The sequence below is a fragment of the Heterodontus francisci genome, chromosome 6, assembly GCF_036365525.1.
Source record: "Heterodontus francisci isolate sHetFra1 chromosome 6, sHetFra1.hap1, whole genome shotgun sequence".
Taxonomy (NCBI): Eukaryota; Metazoa; Chordata; class Chondrichthyes; order Heterodontiformes; family Heterodontidae; genus Heterodontus; species Heterodontus francisci.
In genome coordinates this window covers 62,529,141-62,554,974 of record NC_090376.1, presented here as the reverse complement: position 1 = coordinate 62,554,974, position 25,834 = coordinate 62,529,141, and the positions used below count along the sequence as shown (strand labels likewise).

General features: G+C 42.2%; 1 protein-coding gene across 6 annotated transcripts in view; it reads left to right on the top strand.

The window, feature by feature from the left end:
* Positions 1-25,834, top strand: part of LOC137371343 (coiled-coil domain-containing protein 138-like) — a 144,062-nt gene that overhangs the window by 99,006 nt on the left and 19,222 nt on the right. For 4 of the 6 annotated variants that reach the window (XM_068033787.1, XM_068033789.1, XM_068033788.1 and 1 more), the window contains 2 exons: positions 11,438-11,630; positions 17,687-17,863. In XM_068033787.1, coding sequence (XP_067889888.1) covers positions 11,438-11,630; positions 17,687-17,863 — 370 coding nt within the window. The remainder of the gene's footprint in view (positions 1-11,437; positions 11,631-17,686; positions 17,864-25,834) is intronic. The other 2 variants (XM_068033790.1, XM_068033786.1) reach the window with 1 other exon arrangement.

Sequence of the window (25,834 nt, the reverse complement as noted above, 5' to 3'; positions counted from 1 at the left end):
ACTCTACAGGGAAATCAAAGCAAGTGGATGGTGGGATTTGAGAGTGCTGAATTGACAGTCAATAAATGCTTTCAATACTGAGACATCATACCTGTTTCCTTGCCTAGGTGAAAGACTCACAGGGCTTTTTCTGAGAGTGTGCTCTCACTACTTTGGAGGTCATTTCTAGTACTTTGGGAGTATAGAGCATTTGATCTACACTTCCCAACTGTCCATCTTCATTTCAGCATCAGCGCTTCTTTTCAGCTTTACCTTGAACTTCAGATGAGGAACAAGATGAGCTTTCTCTTCAGCCACATGCCACTCCACAGGAGAGAGGGGATGAGCACAGAGTTTCAGTTTGCAGCAAAAATATCCCCAATTCAGGGTCTAGAGTCAGAGGATAAACTTCCAGGATATGACAAAACAGCAGTGCCTAAGGCAGCTCAGGGTTTCACATCAGGTGGTCACAGACATTTGCAGCCTCTGGGAAGATGACTTCCTGCCAAGTGGACCAGGTGAGTGCTCATTGCCAGTGGTTGTGAAAGTCACCACAGCCATTAATTTCTTTGCTTCTGGCTCCTTCTATGAATCTGCAGGTGATAGTTGTAGAATCTCACAATTTAGATTAGATTAGATTAGAGATACAGCACTGAAACAGGCCCTTCGGCCCACCGAGTCAGTGCCGACCATCAACCACCCATTTACACTAATCCTACACTAATCCCATATTCCTACCAAACATCCCCACCTGTCCCTATATTTCCCTACCACCTACCTATACTAGTGACAATTTATAATGGCCAATTTACCTACCAACCTGCAAGTCTTTTGGCTTGTGGGAGGAAACCGGAGCACCCGGAGAAAACCCACGCGGACAATCTGCCACTCACAAGTGCATCTCCCAAGTGTCCGATGCCATGTTTACTGGGCTGGGACTTTTGTGAATTTCTCAACTGATGAGACCAGTCAAAATGAGCAGGTGTTTGGTTTTGCCACTCTGGCTGGCTTCACATGCATCCATTGAGTCATCAACTGCACACGTGGCAATCAAGGTGGCATTAGATCATCCAGAGCCTTCAACCAAAAGGGCTTCAATGCAAAAGCAAAATATCGCGGATGCTGGAAATCTGAAATTCAAAGAGAATATGCTGGAAATACTCAGCAGGGCAGACAGCATCTGTGGAGAGAGAAACAGAGTTAACGTTTCAGGTCAATGACCTTTCATCTGAACTTCGCCACACTACCAGAAGGACGTGGAGGCTTTGGAGCGGGTACAGAGGAGGTTTACCAGGATGTTGCCTGGTCTGGAGGGCATTAGCTATGAGGAGAGATTGGAAAAACTCGGATTGTTTTCACTGGAACGACAGAGGTGGAGGGGCGACATGATAGAGGTTTACAAAGTTATGAGCGGCATGGACAGAGTGGATAGTCAGAAGCTTTTTCCCAGGGTGGAAGAGTCAGTTACTAGGGGACATAGGTTTAAGGTGCGAGGGGCAAAGTTTAGAGGGGATGTGTGAGGCAAGTTCTTTACACAGAGTGTGGTGAGTGCCTGGAACTTGCTGCCAGGGGAGGTAGTGGAAGCAGATACGATAGCGACGTTTAAGAGACATCTTGACAAATATATGAATAGGAAGGGAATAGAGGGATATGGGCCCCGGAAGTGCAGAAGGTGTTAGTTTAGGCAGGCATCAAGATCGGCGCAGGCTTGGAGGGCCGAATGGCCTGTTCCTGTGCTGTACTGTTCTTTGTTCTTCAATGTTCAACTTGGCTGCAACCTCAAAAAGATCATCATGCATGTTTGTGCAAGGTTCTCGGGAGCTGCCATAATGCTTTCATCCTGTGCTAGTCACTAAGATTTTCACATCTTAAAGGAGAGTTAGAAAATGATTTCTTGGAGGTAAAGGCTACCCTCTGAAGACGTGGCTGATGATACCTGTGAGGATGCCTAGGAAAGATACAGTAGAAGCCACGTGACTACCAGACCTGTGAGGGAGAAAGCATTCGGGATGCTGAAGATGTGCTTTAGATTCTTCGACAGATCTGGAGGCACCCTTCAGTATGCACCAGCCTGAGTATTCAGAATGATGGTGGTCTGCTGTGCCTTACATAGCATGGCATAGCAGTGAGAACTGGAGCTCCAGGAAGAAGGAGGTGTTGAGTGCACTCCCTTTTCAGAGCAGGAGGAGCATGATGTAGCAAGGGCATCAGCAGCCATATACACAGCTGTCTGGGATGCCCGGGAGAGTCTGATTCGGGCATCGTTCACTTAAACTGAGGCAATGCATCCATCAGGCAGCCAAAGTCCACCCCTCCCACTGCCCCTCAAATCCCTAGCACAAAGCAGCCCCACAATCTACAATTCATCCTGTAGACTCCATTGCTACTCTAATTCTTGTTCTATTATTCTTCACAAGGTTGAAGGCCAGTTGCCAGGAAGCAGGCAAAAATGAGTAATATGGGAAAATGGAGCAAACAAATAAATACATTTTATTGTATTGAAAATTATCAATCTAACATTGTGCTAAACACCGATGTGCTCATCCTTGTGCAACTACAATTCCTTGCTCTTCCTTTTTTAACTACTCATATATGGTGCTTCCTGTGTAGTTTTTGCAGAGGTGGTGAGGGGCTGCTTATATCCCTGCTGTGACTGCTCAGATGCTTTTGGCTGATGTCCTCTGGTTTTTGGAGCCCATGAGGGCTCCACCAACAACTGCCCCACCTGCACTTGTACAGGAGCAGCCCCAGGCTTTGGATAGGAGACAGCATGTGGGGCTCTGAACAGGGAACTGTGGGGTGCAAGGAGTCAGAAGTAGAAGGGTTTTGTGTAGACTCCCCACTTCCATATCCCCTTTCTCTATCTTTCGTCTCATGCCCCTGATGGCAATGAGCTGGAGAGCATTTTGCTGCACTTCAGTGAGATGCTGAATAACCAAGGCTAGGTTTTCATGAATCCTGTTTAAGGTGGCATTCTGAATGTGCAGGCCTTTGGTGAAGACCAGTATGCACTTGGTCGCCTGCTGCGTCTTATGTTCCATGCAGGTGCCCACTGTATCCATGGACGTAAACATCGGCCTGAGACATCGTGGCATTCATGTATTCTAGCCCTCCAGACAGAAAGGTCAGAATTCCACGAAACGTTTTGATTTTTTGTTTGCCCATGACATTTTAATGATTTGTGTACATGCACTCCTAAGTCTCTTTGGACCTCCACTGTTTATAGCTTTTCACCATTTAGAAAATACTCTGATCTATCTTTTGTGGCTCAAAGTGGATGACTTCACATTTGCCTATATGAAATCCATTTGCCAGATTTGCCCAATCACTTAATCTATTAATATCTGTAATTTTATGCATCCATCTACTCTTCTTACTATCTTTGTGTCATTGGCAAATTTGGATATGTGGCTCTTCATCCTTCATTTAAGTTGTTAATAAATACAGTGAATAATTGAGTCCCCAACACATCCTGTGAGACACCACTAGTCACATCCTCACAAGTACCTGCCTGTTGTTCCTACTCTGTGTCTTCTGCTGCTCAGCCAATTTCCTAACTTCTATCTTAGTGTGGAATTTTGCATTGACATCATGGCTTTGATAGATACTTGGCTGAAGGGTGGTGACACCTTAGCCCTTACTGAAGCTTCCCTGCCTTGCTATACATTTATCCACCTGCAACACCCAAACATGCTGCAGTGGTGGTTTTGGCCATTACCATCAAATTACAGCTTGGTCTTTCCCTCTACTCATTTGGTACCTTCTCCTTCAAGTTCCACCTTCAGCCACTCCTTTAAAATCCTCATTCTTTACCACGCCACAACCCCAGTCTTGTGTTTCACACCATATGCTTTTTCCGTTTTCCCTCAGCTTCTGCCCTGAACAACTCATCATCCTCAATGATTTCAATTTCCAACTCAATTCTCCTTACTCTCTATCCTCTGATTTCACTGTCCTCCCTTAACCCGTCGTGCCAAATAAACTCTCAAACATATATCCACAGCCACTCCCTTCATCTTATTATCTTGCACAGTCTCATTCCCACACCGCTCCTTTAGCCACGTGTTCATCTCCCTAATCTGTTTATCCCTACGCTAATTTGCACAATTAGTTGAATGGCCTCCTTCTGTGCTGTAACATTCTGTGACATCATCCAAAAACATGAGGTCAGGCTCAATATGCATGTTGAGACCACTCCGTCATCCTTCATGGCTTCTCCCCTACCTCTGTATTGTCAGATTGCTTGTCAAGCATCTAGTCTTGGATGAGTTAGAATTCCCTCTGGTTAAACATTTGGAAGTACAAAGGTGCCGGTGGAAATTCACCTTGGAGGGTAAGACGTGGTAGCCATGACTGAGTCATGGCTACAAGGCGGTCAGGAGTGGGAACTAAATGTACCAGGGCATAAGGTCTACAGGCAAGACAGGAAAATGGTAGGAGGAGAAGAGTAGCCTTCGTGATTAAGAATAAAATCACTTCATTGGTAAGAGGAGATATAATGAGAGGTAGGCAGGCAGTGGAGACTTCAAGAATTAAGAAGTAGGAAAAGGTTTAAGACTGTAGTGGGAGTTGCATATAGGACTGCTGGTAGCAGCTGTAAAGTTGTAGATTGTATAAATGCAGAGATTAGAGAAGCCTGTAGCAAAGGCAGAATGGTGTAATGTGGGATTTAACTATCATATAGATTGGGACAAGCACATGTCAAAAAGGTAGTGAATTTCTTGTGTGTCCAAGATAGTTTGCTGCAGCAATATTTCTTAGAACCAACAAGGAGGCATGCCATATTAGATTTAGTAATGAGTAATAAGCCAGATTTAGTTAACAGCCTAATGGTGTGTGAATATTTATCTAATCGCTCTCATAATTTGATCAAGTTCAACGTAATGTTTGAAAGGGAGAAATGCGAAACAGCTACTAAGATTCTAGATTTCAGTAAAGTTGACTTCAATGCGATAAGACAGAGACTGTCCACAGTATACTGGCCAATCCATTAATGGGTAAAGTGACAGAACATCAGTGGGAGTTGTTCAGAAAATGAATTTACTGTGGTACAGAATCAATTTATACCCGAAGGGCAAGAGTTCTAATTGCCATGAAAAACTAAGAAGGTAAGAGACAACGTAAAACCAGAAGAGAAATACAAACATGCAAAAAATAGCACAGATCCTGGTGAATGAGAAAGATAGAAAAAACAGCAAAGGGTGACAAAACATATTAAGAGCTACACAAAGAAGTATGAAAGGAAACTTGCAAGGGATATCAAAAGCAACGCAAAATTTTGATAATTATATTAGAAAAAAGAGGGTGGTCAGGAACAATGTGAGCTCCTTGATAACTATAATGATAATATTGTGTTACCGACAGGTGGGGAATGGTGGAGATGGTTTCCCTTTTCACCTCTCAATTGACCGATGACAGCATTTTTAATCAGAAATGTGTTTTAACCCCTGAGCATTTTAATGGTCAAAAAACAAATGACAGGTTTTCTCATAGATTTAAAGAAAAACAAATGTTTATCATGCAATAGCTGAAAATATTTGCATTTTAATGCCTTCTCCAAGGCTGGTCCAGACATGAAGATTGACTCAGGGTTCTTGTAGTTTCCATGTGTATTGGCAGAACAGGATAAGGTCACCTGACCTCCCGACTTCATCTCGTTTTCAGGAAAAGTGTCTGTTTTGGGTTTATTTTACAGGTTTGCTATACTGTTACAACCGAGGCGGGAGCAACACACTGTCAATTCAGTCCCATCACTCCACAGGTCGCAGCATATTATTAAAGTTTTCCCACTCAACTGGAAAACAGCCAAATTAAACACTGTAGTAACCCCCAGAATAAAACAGACCAAACCAGGTATCTTTAGGCAACAACAAATCAACTATTTATTAAAACTAAATCTTAAACACTAGTAAGATAAACCTATGTCTAAAGACCTTATAACTTCTTATTTTAACCTAACTCCCCCATTCACACACACATATACTCAAAAACTAACGGTTAACCGTTTTTAAAAAAAATGATTTTTCTAAGAAATTAACTGTTTCTTAAGAGTAAATAAGTAACTGGGTTGTTAGCCTTTGTGGGTTATGTTCCTGGTGGGTGAGGTATCCTTGTGAAAAAATAATCAAATGCCCTCGAAGTCTCCATGCGGATTTGATGAAACAGTCTCTTAGTAGATAGGCATTCAAAGCACTTCAGCTGCAGCAGGCATCACACAGCTATTTCAATAATGAGCATAGCAATAGGTCTACTTGAATTTTTAAAAATCGTCAGTCTTTTGATAAAAACTTTACTGCGAATTCCAGCAAACACAATCAGTCAAGAGAGATTCAATCTTGAAGCAAAGACTTCTTAGATTGGAAGTAAAGAAAATGAATTTTGCTACCTCCAGCAATACAAATGGTCTCTTCAAAGGGCTTTTTCCTCCTTAGGTATTTAACATGGCCCGTAGCTCCTTGTAGAATTTCTGCTGAGAGAAATAGACAGCTCCTGCAGTGAGCACACTTAGCTGGTGTGTCTCAAAACTGGTTTTAGCTGTTTTTTACACGCAGTTAAATTGAAACACCGTGTGACCTCCTCACTCTCCTGCTGTTTCCCAGGCAACATGTGCAGCTGTGGTACACTTCTCAGAAATCTAACTTCTCTCTCTGTCTTAAAGGCACACTGTTTCAAACAGAAGGAAAAAATACAGTTCCGTGACAATACAGTTCATAATTGTCAGGCTCACGCAAGGAGGAATTGTCAATGAAAATAAAGAAATGGTGGGCATACTCACCCACTCTCAGACACGCAGACGCACGCACACACACAAGAAAAGAAAGTGATTAGAAGATAACAAGCATTTAGGTCTGATGTTTTTTAAGAGTTCACTGTAAACCTTGCATTGTTCCCTGGGGGTAAAGGTTTAAAATAAAAACAAGAAATGCTGGAACCACTCAGCAGGTCTGGCAGCATCTGTGGAAAGAGAAGCAGAGTTAACGTTTCGTGTCAGTGACCCTTCTTCGGAACTAGCAAATATTAGAAATATCAAAGGTTATAAGCAAGTGAGCCGGGGGTGGGGCAAGAGATAACATAGGAGAAGGTGTAGATTGGACAAGGCCACATAGCTGACCAAAAGGTCATGGAGCAAAGGCAAACAATGTGTTAATGGTGTGTTGAAAGACAAAGCATTAGTACAAATAGGGTGTTAACGGACTGAAGGTTGAACAGCAGCAACTACAAACATGAAAAAAAAACAGTGGGTAAGCAAACTGAACAAACTAAGATGAAATGAAATAAACATTTTAAAAAAAAAGTTGTAAAAAATGTAAAAAAGAAAAAATAACTAAAAATAAAAGTAAAATGCGGGGCCCGTCATGCTCTGAAATGATTCAACTCAATGTTCAGTCCGGCAGGCTGTAGTGTGCCTAATCAGTAAATGAGATGCTGTTCCTCGAGTTTGCGTTGATGTTCACTGGAACATTGCAGCAATCCCAGGACAGAGATGTGAGCATGAGAGCAGTGGGGAGTGTTGAAATGGCAAGCAACCGGAAGCTCAGGATCCTGCTTGCGGACTGAGCGGAGGTGTTCTGCAAAGCGGTCACCCAGTCTGCGTTTGGTCTCCCCAATGTAGAGGAGACCACATTGCGAGCAGCGAATACAGTATACTACATTGAAAGAAGTACAAGTAAATCGCTGCTTCACCTGAAAGGAGTGTTTGGGGCCTGGGATAATGAGGAGAGAGGAGGTAAATGGGCAGGTATTACACCTCCTGCGATTGCAGGGGAAGGTGCCATGGGACGGGGACGAGGTGGTGTGGGTAATGGAGGAGTGGACCAGGGTGTCGCGGAGGGAACGATCCCTTCAGAATGCTGACAGGGGAAGGGAGGGGAAGATGCGTTTGGTAGTGGCATCACGCTGGAGGTGGCGGAAATGGCGGAGGATGATCCTTTGGATATGGAGGCTGATGGGGTGAAAAGTGAGGACAAGGGGAACCCTGGTGTGGTTCTGGGAGGGAGGCAAAGGGGTGGGGCAAGAGATAACAAAGGAGAAGGTGTAGATAGGACATGGTCACAGAATAGCTGACCAGAAGGTCATGGAGCAAAGGCAAACAATATGTTAATGGTGTGTTCAACAAATCTCTTCCGCCATCCCCACTTTACTTGCTTATAACCTTTGACATTTCTAATATTTGCCAGTTCTGAAGGAGGGTCGCTGACTTGAAACGTTAACTCTACTTCTCTCTCCACAGATGCTGCCAGACCTGCTGAGTATTTCCAGCATTTCTTGTTAGACAATGGGGTATGGGTGTCACCCATCTTCATTCTATTTTGATCAAGTGGAATTTTTTCACACCCATTCATTTGAGTTTGAATTTGAAGACACCATGTCTGCCATGCCATTGTTAACCCAATTTGTTGAGGAGAGGTAGCAATTAACACAATGGGCCATTTACATATTCATGCCTTCTCCAAGGCTAGTCCAGACATGACGATTGACTCGGGGTTCTTGTAGTTTGCATGTGTATTGGCAGTACAGGATAAGGTCACTTGACCTCTCGACTCCATCTTGGATTTCAGGAAAAGTGTCCGTTTTGGGTTTGTTTTATAAGTTCAAGATATACTTCATAATTGTCAGGCTCACGCAAGGAGGAATTGTGAAAATAAAGAAATGGCGGGCATACTGAATAATTACTTTGCATCAATATTTGCAGTAGAGGAAGAGGTCAGCATACTGTAAATCCCAAGGAACTTAATATTGAATCAGGGACAGAGACTCACCAAAATTAACAATAAGCACAATAACAGTAATGAAGGAAACAATAGCACCAAAGAGTGACAGGCCCCAGGTTTCCATCCCAGGTTTTAAAGAACGTTGCAGATGCCCTAAATATAATCTCCCAAAGTTCTCTTGACCCAGGAACTGTTGCTTTAAACATTTTCCTTGGAAAATAGCGCACCTCACTCCGTTATTTAAGAAAGGTGACAGAGGGAAACCAAGGAATTATAGACCAGTTAACCTAACTTCTGTTGTCGGGAATTTGCTAGAGACTATAATTAAGGATAGTGTGATTGAACACCTTATAAAAAATATTTCAGAGAGAGCCAGCATTGATTTGTAAAGGGTAAGCCATGCCTGATGAACCTGATTGAATTTTTTGAAGCAGTGACTAAAGTAGTGGGCAGGGGAACATCTATAGATGTTATTTATATGAACTTTCAGAGACATTTGAAGAGGTCCCTCATACGAGACTATTAGCTAAAGCTGAAGCCCATGGAATTGAAGGCAAATTATTGGGATAATAGGCAGGTACTCTAATTGGCAGAATGTGATTAGTGGTGTGCTGCGAGGGTCTGTGTTGACACCTCAACTATTCACTGTATTTAGTAATGACTTAGAAAGCCACATATCCAGATTTGCCAATGATACAAAAATAGATGGCATCATAAGCAGCGTAGTTGGAAGCATAAAATTCCAAAGAGATATTGATAGATTTGTTGAGTGGGAAAAACTGTGCCAATTAGATTTCGATGGAGGCGAATGTGAGGCTATCCACTTTAGACCTAAAAAGGTTAGAACAGGGTACTTCCTAAATGGTGAAAAGCTAGAAATGGTGGAGGGTCAAAGGAACTAATGGGGTCCAAGTACACAGATCATTAAAATGTCATGAACAGGTACAGAAAATAATTTTTAAAAAGGCTAATGGAATGCTGGTTCTTCTATCTAAAGGAATAGAATACAAGAGGGTAGACATCATGCTTCAGCTATATAAAGCCCTGGGTAAGCCATACTTGGAGTACTGTAAACAGTTCTGGGCACCACATCTTAGGAAGGATATATTGACCTTGGAGAGTGTGCGGCATAGGTTTGCCAGAATGATACCTGAACTCCAAGGGTTAAATCGTGTCGAGTGTTTACACAAACTAGTGTTCTATTCCCTGGAATTTAAAAGGTTAAGTGGTGATTTGATTGAAGCTTTCAAAATATTAAGGGGAACAGATAGGATGGATAGAGAGAAGCTATTACCATTGGATGACAAATCTAGGACTAGAGGACAGCGTACCCTCTAATGTTTTTTGCGGCTCATGGTGAATTCATTGAAGTGCGCAGGCCCTTTAAATTTTTTTCTGTAGCCATTTAAAGCGCCGACTTGTGCGTCGCCGGCATGAGAACTTCAGGGGTGTCACAAGGCCACACAGCTTAGAGGGAGCATTGCACAGGGGCATAGCCTAAAAATTAGAGCCAAACCTTTCAGAAGTGTACTTAGGAAACACTTCTACACGCAAAGGGTGGTTGAAGTTTGGAACTTTTTCTGTAAACGGCAGTTGATGCTAGATCAATTGTAAATTTAAAATCTCAGATTTTGATAGATTTTTGTTATCCAAAGATATTAAGGAATATAGAGCAAAGGCGGATGTATGGAGTTGCCATGATCTAATTAAATGGCGGAACAGGCTCGAGGTGCTTAATGGTTTACTGCTGTTCATATGTTCCTATGGAAAGGGAATATGCTGCAAACATTTCCTCCAATGAGAGTTTACCAGTACAAACTCATTACTTTTAGTCTGATGTTAGAAAAGGTTTTCTAATGGAAAATGGCTGTGGATTGAATAATTAGTAGGTGTAGTTCATTCTTTTCTTTTCTTTCTTCTTTTGGGCCTCCTTATCTCGAGAGACAATGGATACGCGCCTGGAGGTGGTCAGTGGTTTGTGAAGCAGCGCCTGGAGTGGCTATAAAGGCCAATTCTGGAGTGACAGGCTCTTCCACAGGTGCTGCAGAGAAATTTGTTTGTTGGGGCTGTTGCACAGTTGGCTCTCCCCTTGCGCCTCTGTCTTTTTTCCTGCCAACTACTAAGTCTCTTCGACTCGCCACAATTTAGCCCTGTCTTTATGGCTGCCCGCCAGCTCTGGCGAATGCTGGCAACTGACTCCCACAACTTGTGATCAATGTCACACGATTTCATGTCGCGTTTGCAGACGTCTTTATAACGGAGACATGGACGGCCGGTGGGTCTGATACCAGTGGCGAGCTCGCTGTACAATGTGTCTTTGGGGATCCTGCCATCTTCCATGCGGCTCACATGGCCAAGCCATCTCAAGCGCCGCTGACTCAGTAGTGTGTATAAGCTGGGGGTGTTGGCCGCTTCAAGGACTTCTGTGTTGGAGATATAGTCCTGCCACCTGATGCCAAGTATTCTCCGAAGGCAGCGAAGATGGAATGAATTGAGACGTCGCTCTTGGCTGGCATACGTTGTCCAGGCCTCGCTGCCGTAGAGCAAGGTACTGAGGACACAGGCCTGATACACTCGGACTTTTGTGTTTTCATGTGTAGTTCATACTATTTAATTAATCTGCCAGTGCCTTTTATTTACTTTCAATTTATAAAGCTGGTAAAGATATAGTTACTAACAATAATACTGGATTGTTGAATGTTAAAAATTGGTAGGAGTGAGATGTAATAATTGGAACTTTACTCTAGAAGACCATGATTACTTCAACGATGCGAAGACTAGGAGAAGAACTGTTCCGAGGAACTGTGACCCAGATATTGCAGGAGAGTCCTTCGGAGTCTGTTGCAGAAACCAAACCTAAGATATCTGCTTTCTTCAGGAGCTCTGACCTTAATGTTCGGATTTTATCAGCCCTCAGCATCCTCAAAACAATTACACAAGGTGAGCAGAAAATTTTAGCTAAAAAGAAATTTAATTTATCTTTATAACCTGCTGAGAGATCTACGAATCAAAAAGCTGATTCTGTCTGGTTTCAGGTACAACTGGAAGATCCCTAATCCAGAGACAGTACTAGGAAGTTCATAGTCTGATTTACTTTTTCATGCAAGACTTGATATAGTAATTTAAATTTAATATTTAGAATATATTAGAAAAAAATTTCTCTTGGAACCATAAAAGTTGATAGCTTAGAAGGAGATCATTCACTGTATCATATTTGTGTCAGCCCTTTGCTCGGGTAATCCAAAACTAACTCTGAACCCCATCCTTTCCACATGGCTCTGTATCTTACTCTGCTTTAAATATATATTGAGTTTTCTTTTAAAAGTCCACAAGTCTCTGTGGGAAAAGCATTTTGTGCTCCAACCACCTGCTCTGTAAAGAATTTTTCCCAACCCCTCTCTTCATTCTCTTTTAGTGATAGTTTTAAATTGGTGGCCTTTAGTCACTGACTCTCAAGGCAAAGGAAATAGTCTTTCCTTATTCACTCTATTAAAACTCTTCATAATTTAAAAAAATCTCTCTTAAATCTCCTGTTAACCTTCTCTGCTCCAGTGAAAATAGTCCCAGTATCTCAAGTCTTTCTTAACTATAGTTTCAATCCTTGGCATTATCCTGATGAATGTGCATTAAACATGATTCATAGCTTTAATGTCCTTTCTATAGTCAGGTGCCCAAAACTGAACACACTGCTCGAACCAACATTTGTACAAATATTTTAATTCTTTACTCTTGTACTATGTGCTGCTATTTATAATTAAAATGCTGTTGGCCTTTTCCATGGTTTTAGCTATCTGTACGTTCAAAGAATTATAACAACTGCTTGTATCTATATAGTGCTTTTAGTTTAGAAAAACGCTCCAAGCTGCTGCATAGACGTACAAGAGAAACGAGTACTGAGCCAAAAAAAGAGAGATTAAGAGACCTTGAACAAATATTTGGGTTTTAAGGGAGATCTTAAAAGAGGAGTGTGAGGCCCTATCATTTATTTTTTTAAAAAGTTAGATATTTATTTAATATCTCTGCCACATCTTCATCCTCCACAGTTAGACTCCCTCCTTCATTCCTGAGCGGTTTAACTACTCTTTAACTATTCTTTTGCTTTTTATATATTTAAAGAACCCTGTCTCCTTTTGCCAGCTAGAAGTTTCTCATATTTCCTTTCAGCCCTTCTGATCTCTTTTCACCTTGCCACCATACTTTCTATATTCCTCATGATTTTCTTTGGTATAATTTGTGCTTTTTTATCATGTGTCTACTTTTAAAATTTTAGTTTAGTTTCAATCTCCCCATGGAACACTAGATTTTGATCCATCCCTTTTTCCCCTTATAGCAATATATTTATTTGAGAACCATAAAAAAATTGCGGCACAGAAGGAGGCCATTCAATCTGTCATGTCTGTGCCGGCTGAAAAAACTAGCCGCCCAATCTAATTCCACCTTCCTGCACCTGGTCCATAGCGTTGCAGGTTACAGCACCTCAGGTGCTTGTCCCGGTACCTTTTAAAAGAATTGAGGACTTCTGCCTCCGCCACTGTTCCTGGCAGTAAATTCCAGACACCCACCATCCTCTGGTGAAAAAGTTTTTCCTCATGTCCCCTCTATTCCTTCTACCAGTCACCTTAAATCTGTGCCCTCTGCTAATTGACCTCTCAACTAGAGGAAACAGGTCCTTTCTGACTACTCTATCTAGGCCTCTCATAATTTTATGCACCTCAATTGAGTCACCCCTCAGCCTCCTCTGTTCTAAGGGAAACAACCCTAGCCTATCCAATCTTTCCTCGTAGCTGCAACTTTCGAGCCCTCGCAACATTCTTGTAAATCTCCTCTGTACTCTCTCCAGAGCAATTGTGTACTTACTGTGGTAACCAGAACTGTACGCAGTACTCCAGTGGTGGCCTAACCAGCGTTTTATACAGTTCCAGCATTACATCCCTGCTTTCGTATTCTATACCTCGGCCAACCAAGGAAAGCATTCCATATGCCTTCTTCACCACTTTATCTACCTGTCCTGCCACCTTCAAGGACCTGTGGACATGCCCTCCTAGGTCTCTCACTTCTACCCTTCTCAATATCCTCCAGTTTATTGTATATTCCCTTGCTTTATTTGCCCTCCCCAAATGCATTAGCTCACACTTATTGGGATTGAATCTCATTTGCCACTTTTCCGCCCACTCAACCAAACCATTGATATCTTTCTGGAGTCTACGGCTATCCTCTTCACTATCAACTACACTGCCAATTTTTGTGTCATCAGCAAATTTTCCAATCATGCCTCCCACATTTAAGTCCAAATCATTAATATATACCACAAACAGCAAGGGACCCAACACTCAGCCCTGTGGAAAGCCACTGGCGTTCTCTATGCATCTCACATTTAAAGATTTTCCACTGCTGATCCATTGACCTGTTTGCTAACTTTGTTGCCGGTTAATTTTGGCCAAAACCTTATGCTGCTAATCTTTGCCACCTTCCAGCCCAGCACTGTTATCTTCATTATCCTTTTCTGTTCTTACATTGAACCTAACTATGTTGTACTTGCTATTTGCTTATTTTTGTCTGCTCTCATATCAACTATTTGTCCCCCTTCATTTCCGATACCCAAATCCATTAATCCTCTTTGCTTGTTGGACTCGATACTTATGCAACTGTTGATTTGCTCAACCAGTTCCTCAGCTGCACTTGGGATGCCCTAATCCACAGCAAAACCAATATAGCTCCATTCCTTTGTTGGCACTGGATCAACATACTGAAATTCTCTACCTAACACAATTGTGGAGGTGCCATTACCATATGGACTGCAGTAGTTCAAGGTGAAGGCCCACCAACATCTTCTCCGAGCAAATAGGGAGAGAACCTATTGGCCATACATCCTAAATCACTCCAGTACCTTTTTCAGATTTCTATAAAACAATTTGTATTTGGGATGCTTGCCTGTTCAGATGTTTGTGGTGTCATAAAGTGCCAAGGTAAAAGCTTGCAGTGAGAGCCAGGTTCACAAATTGGGTCATAAATGAGAGCTGTTAAAGCCAACACTTTCTCATCAGCAAAAAAGATTACTCTTGGCATTCCTTGCATTGCTGTTGCATATGTCCGTGTGTGATTGATGAGAGAATCTAGAACAGGTTGTCTGTTGGTTTGTTATCCAGTGTGTAGAATGGGAAAGAAAAAGAGTGTTTTTAATTTATTCTAAAGAAAAATGCTCAATGAAAAGTCTTTACTACATGTTGATCAAACTTTGAGAGTAAGCTGGCCTGTCAGAAGAGGTCCGCTGAAGAATCCCAATCTCTCTTTTTGTACTGAAGCAAAAACGGGAAATACACAGCTAGTCAATCAACATTGAGAGAAAGACACGTTAATGTTTTATACTAATGCTCAAATATCTCATCAATAACATGAAAATTATGTTCTCAGCAAATTTGCTAAATGATTACTGAGTTTCAGGTTAATTTATTTTGAAAATGAGCATTGTGAGATTCATCAGAGTGGTTAATTTGTCCTTGTTGTCTACGGGCCCAAAGTTTTGGTATGAAGGGAAAGCAAAATTGAGGCAGATCCTCCACCAGGGGTGGGTAAGAGACAAAATTGGGGTGCCCTCCAGGCCTGCTGGGTTCCTGCCTCATTAACACTCTAACCCAAATTCCTGTTGGAAAACAGATCGGTAGAGTCAGTTCACATACCAGTAAGGCAAGGCAACACTTTGGGGAAGTGTTTAGAAATGTTGCTGGTTTCTCCAGGTGTTCCAACCAATGGGGCCTCTAATCGATGCCAAGAGTAGGTGCAATTTCTGTCTTAGATTTTAAGAAGGCCCAAAGCAGTTGAAGTGATTCATCAATAAGGACAGCATTTTTTTTCTGAGCTAATTGTTTACTTTTTAAAAGGAAAAGTTATTTTTCAACCTGTTAAGAGATTCTATTCCCAATCAGAGTGGCAACACTTTGCTTGTTCGCAAACACAGAATTGCAAAAATTAAAAAATGGTTTGTGGAATTCTCAACAAACGCAAAACAAAATGTAATGCCTTTATCGCAGAAACATTTCACAATATATATATTTCTTCACACAATGATATTTGCTTGTTTTTTTCACATTTATATAAGAGATTTCCAAAACCAGCTCCATCAAAAGTACAATTGTTATTGTTTTTCACCACCTGCTGCTGAATTTTAATTGTTTTGCTTAAGTAAATACTTCACACTGTATTGAGGAAGTACAGCATTGTTGCAAGCCAGACAATAAAGGTTGCAATAAAAGCAAAATACTGCAGATGCTGGAATCTGAAATAAAAACAAGAAATGCTGGAAATACTCAGCAGATCTGTCAGCAGCGGTGGAGAGACAAGCAGAGTTAACGTTTCACGTCAGTGACCTTCATGACCAGTTCTAACCCCAACTTCTCCAATCTGTCTTCATAACTGAAGTTCCTTATCCCTGGAACCATTCTTGTAAATCTTTTCTGCACTCTCTCCAATGTTTTAACATCTTTCCTAAAGTGCGGCGCCCAGAACTGGACTCAATACTCCAGCTGCGGCCGAGCTAATGTCTTATACAGGTTCAACATAATCTCCTTGCTTTTGTACTCAATGCCCCTATTACTGAAGTCTAGGATACTGTATTCTTTACTAACCACGCTCTCAACCTGTCCTGCCACCTTCAAAGAATTATGTGCATGTACACCTCCCTCTGTTCCTGCATCCCTTTAGAGTTTGTACCCTTTATCTTATATTGTCTCTCCATGTTCTTCCTACCAAAATGAATCACTTCACATTTCTCCGCGTTGAGCTTCATCTGCAACTTGTCCGCCCATTCCACCAACTTGTCTATGTCCTTTAGAAGTTCTACAGTATCTTCCTCACAGTTCACAATGCTTCCAAGTTTTGTATCATCTGCAGATTTTGAAATTGTGCCGAGATGAGTCCAGAGGAGGTGTAAATGGAAATAGCAGAATCATCAACAGCTACTGAAAAAATGGCAGTGATTATGATGTGAAATTGTTGACCTCAATGTTTAGAGGAAGGCTGTAAAGTGCCTAATTGAAAGAAGAGGTGCTGTTCCTCGAACATGTGTTCACCTGAAGCATTGACGCTGTTTCTCGCTTCACAGATGCTGCATAACTTGCTGAGTATTTCCAGCATTTTCTGTTTTCATTTCAGATTTCCAGCATCACAGTATTGTGCTTTGGTAACTATGAACAAATAAAAAAAAGTGCTATGTAAATGCAAATTCATTTTCTTTAGCAGCATGGAATGAATATTGTTCCCAGAGACTTTGAAAATGTTGAATTTTAATTGCAGGGTAAGCTGCCAGAACTCTTTATGGTAAATATTCTGATATATATGTGGGCTCCAACTAGCAACCTGGGACAGTGAGGAAAAATTGTAAAAGCATATGAATTGTTTCAGTATAACATCTTATAAATTACAGTAATCATTGGAAGAGTGCAATGTTCACTCTTGGTTTCAATCAGTTTCCTGCCCAATATTTGGAGAAGAAAGAGCTTGCATTTATATAGTAATTTATTACATCTGACACACTTCACAACCAATGAATTACTGCAGCCATTGTTGTATGAAGACAAACATAGCAGCCAATTTGTACACAAACAGTAAATGAACTGAATGACGAATATGTTTTTGATTGTTTTGATAGAACAGCCATATTGTTGTTTAGTTAGTGCCATGGGTTCTTTTACACCAACTTGATCAGACAGGAGGGGTCTGCTATCTAAAAGATGGAACCTTCAATAATACAGTAGCCCCTCTGTGCTACACTGAAGTGTCAGCCTAGATAATGTGCTCAAATCCTGGAGTCTGACTTAAACCCAAAACCTTCTGATTCAGAGGTTAAAATGCTCCCAAATGAGCCAAGCTGATAGATTTGTGATGTATTACTTTGCTTTATTACACTTTTGTATTATTCCATGATATTGAACAATTTTTCTCAGTGACTTTCACCGACATCATAGATAAATATTTTTAATTAACATGCTTCTCATTACTAGTGGATTATCTGGCTCAAGCATTTGACATTCTTCTTATCGACCTGAGGACAGATGAAGGCAAAGCTTTGTTCTTGGAGTACCGGGCTGTGCAGATTATTCTTTGTTACCTGAAACCTTCTAGTAAAAGTTTACTACACAGTGCTGTTGATATCATTCTACAGATGACAATGGAGTCAAGTAAGTATTTATATACAGTCGAATTTTCTCCATTAATTAGAACAATAAGCCAAGAATTCCCAGTGAATCAGTCTCAGCTGCCATATTGTACTTTTTTTTTCTAAATGTTACCTAAAATGTAGAGCATTCACAGGTTTTTTTTATGATGTACAAACCTGGTAATGTGACTTCTAGAAAGGTGAGGGCACTTGTCTTTGGCAGCTCAATATTCGGTACAAAAAGCAAGTAGAATATTTTTACCAGCCTTACAGAAACTGGAATTAGTAACTTTTTATAGTAAATACATGATGGTTTAATAAATCTGAATTCTTAAGCTTGTTCAACTATTAAATTAAGTGTTAATTTTTTAAAATGCTGCTTTCTTAATTAGTTCAATGTGTTTGTACTTACTGATAACTCATTAAACTAATGATTCAGATATGAACATGATTATAAAGACCATTTTTAAAGTCTGCTGCAAATATTATGAATGGAATTAACTGTACTACTCAGTCTCAAAATATCTTGGAGATTCATTTGCATGCACTTGGTCTTTTGTTATGTATGCACACTAGATATGCTTACGAATGGATAGGAAAGTAATGTAATGCTTTATTCAGTTATGCTATGTAGATACCACAATATATGGTGTGTTACAAAATTCAAGTCTGCCTTAGGTAATCATTTGAGCTTAGCAGCACTGGTCATTCCCATAAGCAGACTCATGAGTGTTACAATCACCTGGTTCATGGTTTGTATTTTTCTAGAGAGGTAACTTTTAATTTGGGAACTGAATTTTTTTTAATGCAATATAAATGAAAACACCTGGTTTTAGAGGCTGGCAAACAAACCTAAGGTGGTTACAAATAAAAGGGTAACCCATGTTTGTTTAGTAAGATCATAATGGGAAGTGTAAAGTGTAAACCCCTCGTAACTGTTGATGGAGACGTTGTGTCTGCAGCTACCTCAGTCCGGGGTTTAAATTATTCATATTATTTCCCAGATCAGAGAGCTTTGAAGTTGGAAATAATTAGTTTAAATTGCTATCTGGGACATCCCACATTTACCACTTGCTATGGCGATAGATGATGCAGGGAGTGCCTGTTGGATTTCTGATTTGTGTGCTTGCAGACACAGGCAGTTGACTTTTGGAAAAGCTGTTGGCTTTTGGAAGCCTGTTGAACTCGAGCAAAGAGGCCATCAGGAACCAGGGATGTTTCTGTTTTGAAGCAGGCTCATGCTCAAGCTGGGAAATCCAGATTCGTGAGGTGTTGAAGGTGAACTGGAGGAGTTGCCTAGCCGAAGATAGAGGGAGAATTCCCAGGAAATCTCAAACCTTGGAAAACAGCTGAGAAATTAAAGATTTCTTTACTCAGAGAGTAGTAGGGGCGTGGAACGCCCTGCCTGCAACAGTAGTAGACTCGCCAACTTTAAGGGCATTTAAGTGGTCATTGGATAGACATATGGATGAAAATGGAATAGTGTAGGTCAGATGGTTTCACAGGTCGGCGCAACATCGAGGGCCGAAGGGCCTGTACTGCGCTGTAATGTTCTAATTCTAATTCTAATTCTAAATGGAAGTGAATTCCCAAGAGCTGTGGTACTTTGGATTGGTCCCAGGAGAAGTGAGCAAACCACCAAGATCCTGTAACATATAGGGGAATTTTCGGGGTGGAAGTAACAGTCAAACAGGAGTGTCAGTTGAGATTTAGCTTTTAAAACATACAACTTCAGGTTCTGTTAAGATTTTAAGTTTAAAATATAATTGTTTCCAAATTGTAGTATTATGTTAGTAGTGTTTTGCTTTGTTTAACTCTTGTACAGTAAGGTTTTTTGTTTAAAACGTGAAATTGTGTGGCATAATTTTTTCAGTAATAACTGGGAATTTGACTTTCTCTTTTTAAAAGTTAATGCTCCCTCACGGGATCAGGGATCATAACAGGAGTCAGGAATGCACCCTTATTTCCAGATGTCTAATCAAACGATAGCATACTGTTGGTCCTAACCATAGAAACCCCTTGTGATCTGAATTGGAGGTTGGGTCTTTTGTGCATGCCCTGATGTGTGCTCGTCAATCTTTCAGTAGGCAGTTTATTGGCATGTGACCAGATATGAATCATTACGTTGCAATATTTTGTGGACAACAAGTGAATGTACAGAATCACAGTTATAATCAAATCTTTTCTTCATTTCAAACCCTATCTTGTGAATAATAATAATGAACCATGCGTCCCTCTTCTGGTTAGAGTCCAAAGTCCCTTACTTTTAGCCCACTACATCCTTATGTCATAGTGAAAGAGGAGGTAGTTGAGACACTGGATGGGCTAAAAATTGATAAAAAGGATGTATTAGAAAGGCTGACTGTACTTAAGGTTGATCAGTCACCAGGACCAAATAGGATGCATCCGATGATGCTGAGGGAACTAAGGGAGGAAATTGCGAAGGCACTTACCATAACCTTTCAATCCACCTTAGATACAGGGGTGGTGCTAGAGGACTGGAGAATTGCAAATGTTACACCCCTGTTCAAAAAAGAATAAACCAAGCAATGACAGGCCAATCAGTTTAACCTTGGTGGGAAAGCCTTTAGATACGATAATCCAGTACAAAATTAACAGCCACTTGGACAAGTGTGGATTTATTAAATAAAGCCAGCATGGATTTTTTTTTTAAATACTAAGTGTGTTTAAGTAGCTTGATTGAGTTATTTGTTGAGGTACCGGAGAGGATTGATGAGGGTAATGTTGTTAATGTGGTGTACATGCACTTCCGAAAGGCATTTGATAAAGTGCCCAATAATAGGCTTGCCAGCAAAGTTGAAGCTTGTGGAATGAAAGGAATAGTGGCAGCATGGATACGAAGTTGGCTGAGTGACAGGAAACAGCGAGTAGTGGTGAATGGTTGTTTTTCAGACTGGATGAAGGTATATAATGGGGTTCCTCAGGGATTGGTACTAGGACCACTGCTTTTCTTGATATATGTTAATGACCTAGGTTTGGGTGGACAGGGCACAATTTCAAAATTTGCTGTTGAAGTATTGTTAACTGTGAGGATGATAGTGATTAGAGTTCAAGAGAGAACAGACAGGCTGGTTGAATGGGCGGACACGTGGCAGATGAAATTTAATGCAGAGAAGTGTGAGGTGATACATTTTGGTAGGAAATAATAGGTGCAATTCTAAAGGGGATGCAGGAACAGAAAGACTGGGGGTATATGTGCACAAATCATTGAAGGTGGCAGGGCAGGTTGAGAAAGTGGTTAAAAAGACATGGGGACCCTGGGCTTTATAACTAGAAGCATAGAATACAAAAGCAAGGAAGTTATGATGAACACTGGTTCAGCCTCAACAGGAGTATTATGTACCATTCTGGGCACCACACTTCAGGAAGGATGTGAAGGCTTTAGAGAAGGTGCAGAAAACATTTGCGAGAATGGTTCCGAGGTGAGGGACTTCAGTTATGTGGATAGATTGGGGAGGCTGAGGTTGTTCTCCTTAGAGAAGAGAAGGTTGCGAGGAGATTTAATAGAGGTGTTGAAAATCATGAGGGATCTAGACAGTGTAGATTGAGAGATACTGTTCTCATTGGCGGAATGGTCGAGAACCAGAGGACACTGATTTAAGATGAGTGGCAAAAGAACCAGTGGTGACATGAGGAAAATCTTTTTTATGCAGGGTGTGGTTAGGATCCGGAATGCACTGCCTAAGTGTGTCATGGTGGTAGATTCAATCGTGGCTTTCAAAAGGGAATTGGATAAGCACCTGAAGAGAGAAAATTTGCAGAGCTTCTGGAAACCCAACAGATTTGTCAAACAGAATTTCCCTTTCAAAAAACCACATTTTCTCTGCCTAAGCATGTTTATGATGATCTAAGTGTCCTGTTACCTCATCCCTAATAGATTTTATCATTTTCCCTACTACTTGGGAAAGGCTTACTGGCCAAAGTTCACTCTTTTATCGATTCCTCCTTTCTTGAATAGCAGGGTTACATTTGCTACCTTCCAACCAATGGGAACCATTCTGGAAGATCAAAAGGAATACCCTAGGATGTAGGCCATTAGGTCCAGGGGATTTGTCAGCTTTTAGTCCCATGGATTTCTCCAGTACCTTTCCTTTACTGTTATTTAATACTTCAGGTTCCTCACTCTCATTAGATTGTTGGTTCCCTGCTATTTCTGGTATTTATTTGTCTTCCACTGAAAAGACATACACAAAGTTGGAAACTGCCAGTGTGTTGGGAAGTCAGCAGGAACCCACCAACTTCTGCCTTTAACCTGAACATGATCTGCACTGCGCAGGAAACCCCCGTGGGACAGGCGCCTTCTTTTTAAATATGTAAAATGTTCATTAGCTACTCTTTTAACCCAGGATTCTGAATTTAACAGTGTGCATATAGGGTTTTCCTGGCTTCCTGGAACTCACCAGGGCAAACAAGACAAGAGGATAGTGGGATTTGACGGGCTGAGCAATTGACATGCAAGAAATACTTTCAATACTGAAATCCAACAACTGCTTCCTTGCTTACATGAAAGTCTTTTACTCACAGGACTTGCTCTGAGAGTGTGCATTTATTGCTTTGGATGAGATTTCTAATATCTTGGAGGTCATTTCTTCTATCATGCAGTTTGTTGCCTTTGATCTACACTTCCCAATTGTTAATCTTCAAATTCTTATGCAACTCTGCCTTGAACCTCAGATGAGGAACAGCAGGGCCAGCTGCAGCCTTCTCCTGAACCACCTGCTACTCCACCGGACAGAGGGCATGAGAACAAAGCTCCTGCTCACAGCAGGCAATACTTTAAACACATAGCATACGGGCAGAAGATAAGCTTCCTGGACATAACTGAGCACCAGTGCCTCAGGTGGCTATTTCAGGTCATTTGGTCATTGATATTTGCAGTCTCCTGGAAGAAGACCACCTACCAAGTGGACCAGTTGGGCACTCATTGCCAGTGGTAATCAAGGTCACTACAGCCCTTAATTTCTTCGCCTCTGGCTCCTTCTGGCAATCTGCTGGTGATATTTGTGGAATCTCATAATCCGTTGCCCACAGGTGCATCTCACAGATGACGGAAGCCATGTTTGTTAGCCGGCACATGGCAACACCTATGCAGTCATATTCAGCTGGCCTCAGACACCGGAAACATCAGAGGAATGGCATTAAGAGAGCTTTTGGGCCAACCATCAAGAAGATCGCCTCCCTCAAATCTAAATCAGGGGACATAATCACTGACCAACGCAAGCAAATGGACTGCTGGGTTGAGCACTACCTAGAACTGTATTCCAGGGAGAATGTTGTCACTGAGACTGCCCTCAATGCAGCCCAGCCTCTACCAGTCATGGATGAGCTGGACGTACAGCCAACAAAATCGGAACTCAGTGATGCCATTGATTCTCTAGCCAGCGGAAAAGCCCCTGGGAAGGACAGCATTACCTCTGAAATAATCAAGAGTGCCAAGCCTGCTATATTTTCAGCAGTACATGAACTGCTTTGCCTGTGCTGGGATGAGGGAGCAGTACCTCAGGACATGCACGATGCCAATATCATCACCCTCTATAAAAACAAAGGTGACTGCGGTGACTGCAACAACTACCGTGCAATCTCCCTGCTCAGCATAGTGGGGAATGTCTTTGCTCGAGTCGCTTTAAACAGGCTCCAGAAGCTGGCCGAGAGCGTCTACCCTGAGGCACTGTGTGGCTTTCGAGCAGAGAGATCGACCATTGACATGCTGTTCTCCCTTCGTCAGATACAGGAGAAATGCCGTGAACAACAGATGCCCCTCTACATTGCTTTCATTGATCTCACCAAAGCCTTTGACCTAGTCAGCAGACGTGGTCTCTTCAGACTACTAGAAAAGATTGGATGTCCTCCAAAGCTACTAAGTATCATCACCTCATTCCATGACAATACGAAAGGCACAATTCAACATAGCGGCACCTCATCAGACCCCTTTCCTATCCAGAGTGGCGTGAAACAGGGCTGTGTTCTCACACCCACACATTTTGGGATTTTTTTCTCCTTGCTGCTCTCACATGCGTTCAAGTCCTCTGAAGAAGGAATTTTCCTCCACACAAGATCAGGGGGCAGGTTATTCAACCTTGCCCGTCTAAGAGCGAAGTCCAAAGTACGGAAAGTCCTCATCAGGGAACTCCTCTTTGCTGACGATGCTGCTTTAACATCTCACACTGAAGAGTGCCTGCAGAGTCTCATCGACAGGTTTGAGGCTGCCTCCAACGAATTTGGCCTAACCATCAGCCTCAAGAAAACGAACATCATGGGACAGGACGTCCGAAATGCTCCATCCATCAATATTGGCGACCACGCTCTGGAATTGGTTCAAGAGTTCACCTACCTAGGCTCAACTATCACCAGTAACCTGTCCCTAGATGCAGAAATCAACAAGCGCATGGGAAAGGCTTCCACTGCTATGTCCAGACTGGCCAAGAGAGTGTGGGGAAATGGCGCACTGACACGGAACACAAAAGTCCGAGTGTATCAAGCCTGTGTCCTCAGTACCTTGCTCTATGGCAGGGAGGCCTGGACAACATATGTCAGCCAAGAGCAACGTCTCAATTCATTCCATCTTCTCTGCCTCCGGAGAATACTTGGCATCAGGTGGCAGGACCATATCTCCAACACAGAAGTCCTCGAGACGGCCAACATCCCCAGCTTATACACACTACTGAGTCAGCGGCGCTTGAGATGGCTTGGCCATGTGAGCCGCATGGAAGATGGCAGGATCCCCAAAGACACATTGTACAGCGAGCTCGCCACTGGTATCAGACCCACCGGCCGTCCATGTCTCCGCTTTAAAGACGTCTGCAAACGCGACATGAAGTCCTGTGACATTGATCACAAGTCGTGGGAGTCAGTTGCCAGTGTTCGCCAGAGCTGGCGGGCAGCCATAAAGGCGGGGCTAAAGTGTGGCGAGTCGAAGAGACTTAGCAGTTGGCAGGAAAAAAGACAGAAGCGCAAGGGGAGAGCCAACTATGTAACAGCCCCGACAAACAAATTTTTCTGCAGCACCTGTGGAAGAGCCTGTCACTCTAGAATTGGCCTTTATAGCCACTCCAGGCGCTGCTCCACAAACCACTGACCACCTCCAGGCACTTACCCATTGTCTCTCAAAATAAGGAGGCCAAAGAAGAAGAAGACTTATGTGCACATCATAGCTGAAAGGGCCAGTCACTATGAGTGGCTGCTCAGATTTGTTGCCCTGGCGGACTTCACACAGGTCCAGGGATTCATCGACACCATACCCACCATGGCAATCAAAGCATGACCAAATCACCAGGAGTCTTAATCAACCAAAAGGGATTCCACTGCATCAGTGTTCAGCTGATCATCATATATGTCTATGCAAGACTCCCAGGGAGCAGCCACGATGGATTCATCCTGCGCAGTGAAGTCTCCCAGAGATATTCACACCTCAAAGCAGTCACTGGATGGCTCCTTGGAGACCAGGGCTATCGTCTGAAGACATGGCTGATATCTGTGAGGAGCACAAACTCTTAACACCCAGGAAAAGTGCAACAGAAGCCACATGAGCACCAGAGTTGTAATTGAGCAAGTAATCAGGATGTTGAGGACGCAGTTCAGGTGCCTAGACAGATCTGGGGTGTCCTTCACTATGCACCATCCAGGTAGTAGTGATTTGCTGTGCCTTGCACAACATAATGCAGCACTGAGGACAGGAGATCCAGGAGGAGGAAGGTGATGAATGTTCTCTATCTTCAGAGGAGGAGGAACCTGATGTGGAGGTAGCACCTTTGCCATAGAGTTGTCAGGGATGCCTGGACGATCTGGTTCAGGCACACATGATTTAAATTTCAGTTAAACCATCTGGCACATGAATTCTGAAATCGTCGTGCCCCTGTGCCCCCAGCACAAAGCAGTTTCCACAATCGCTAATTCGTCTCTCTGTCAGATACTCATTGCTCATCTTTAACTCTTCATAGGGCAGAAGGCCACTTGGCAAGTGGTAGGCAATAAT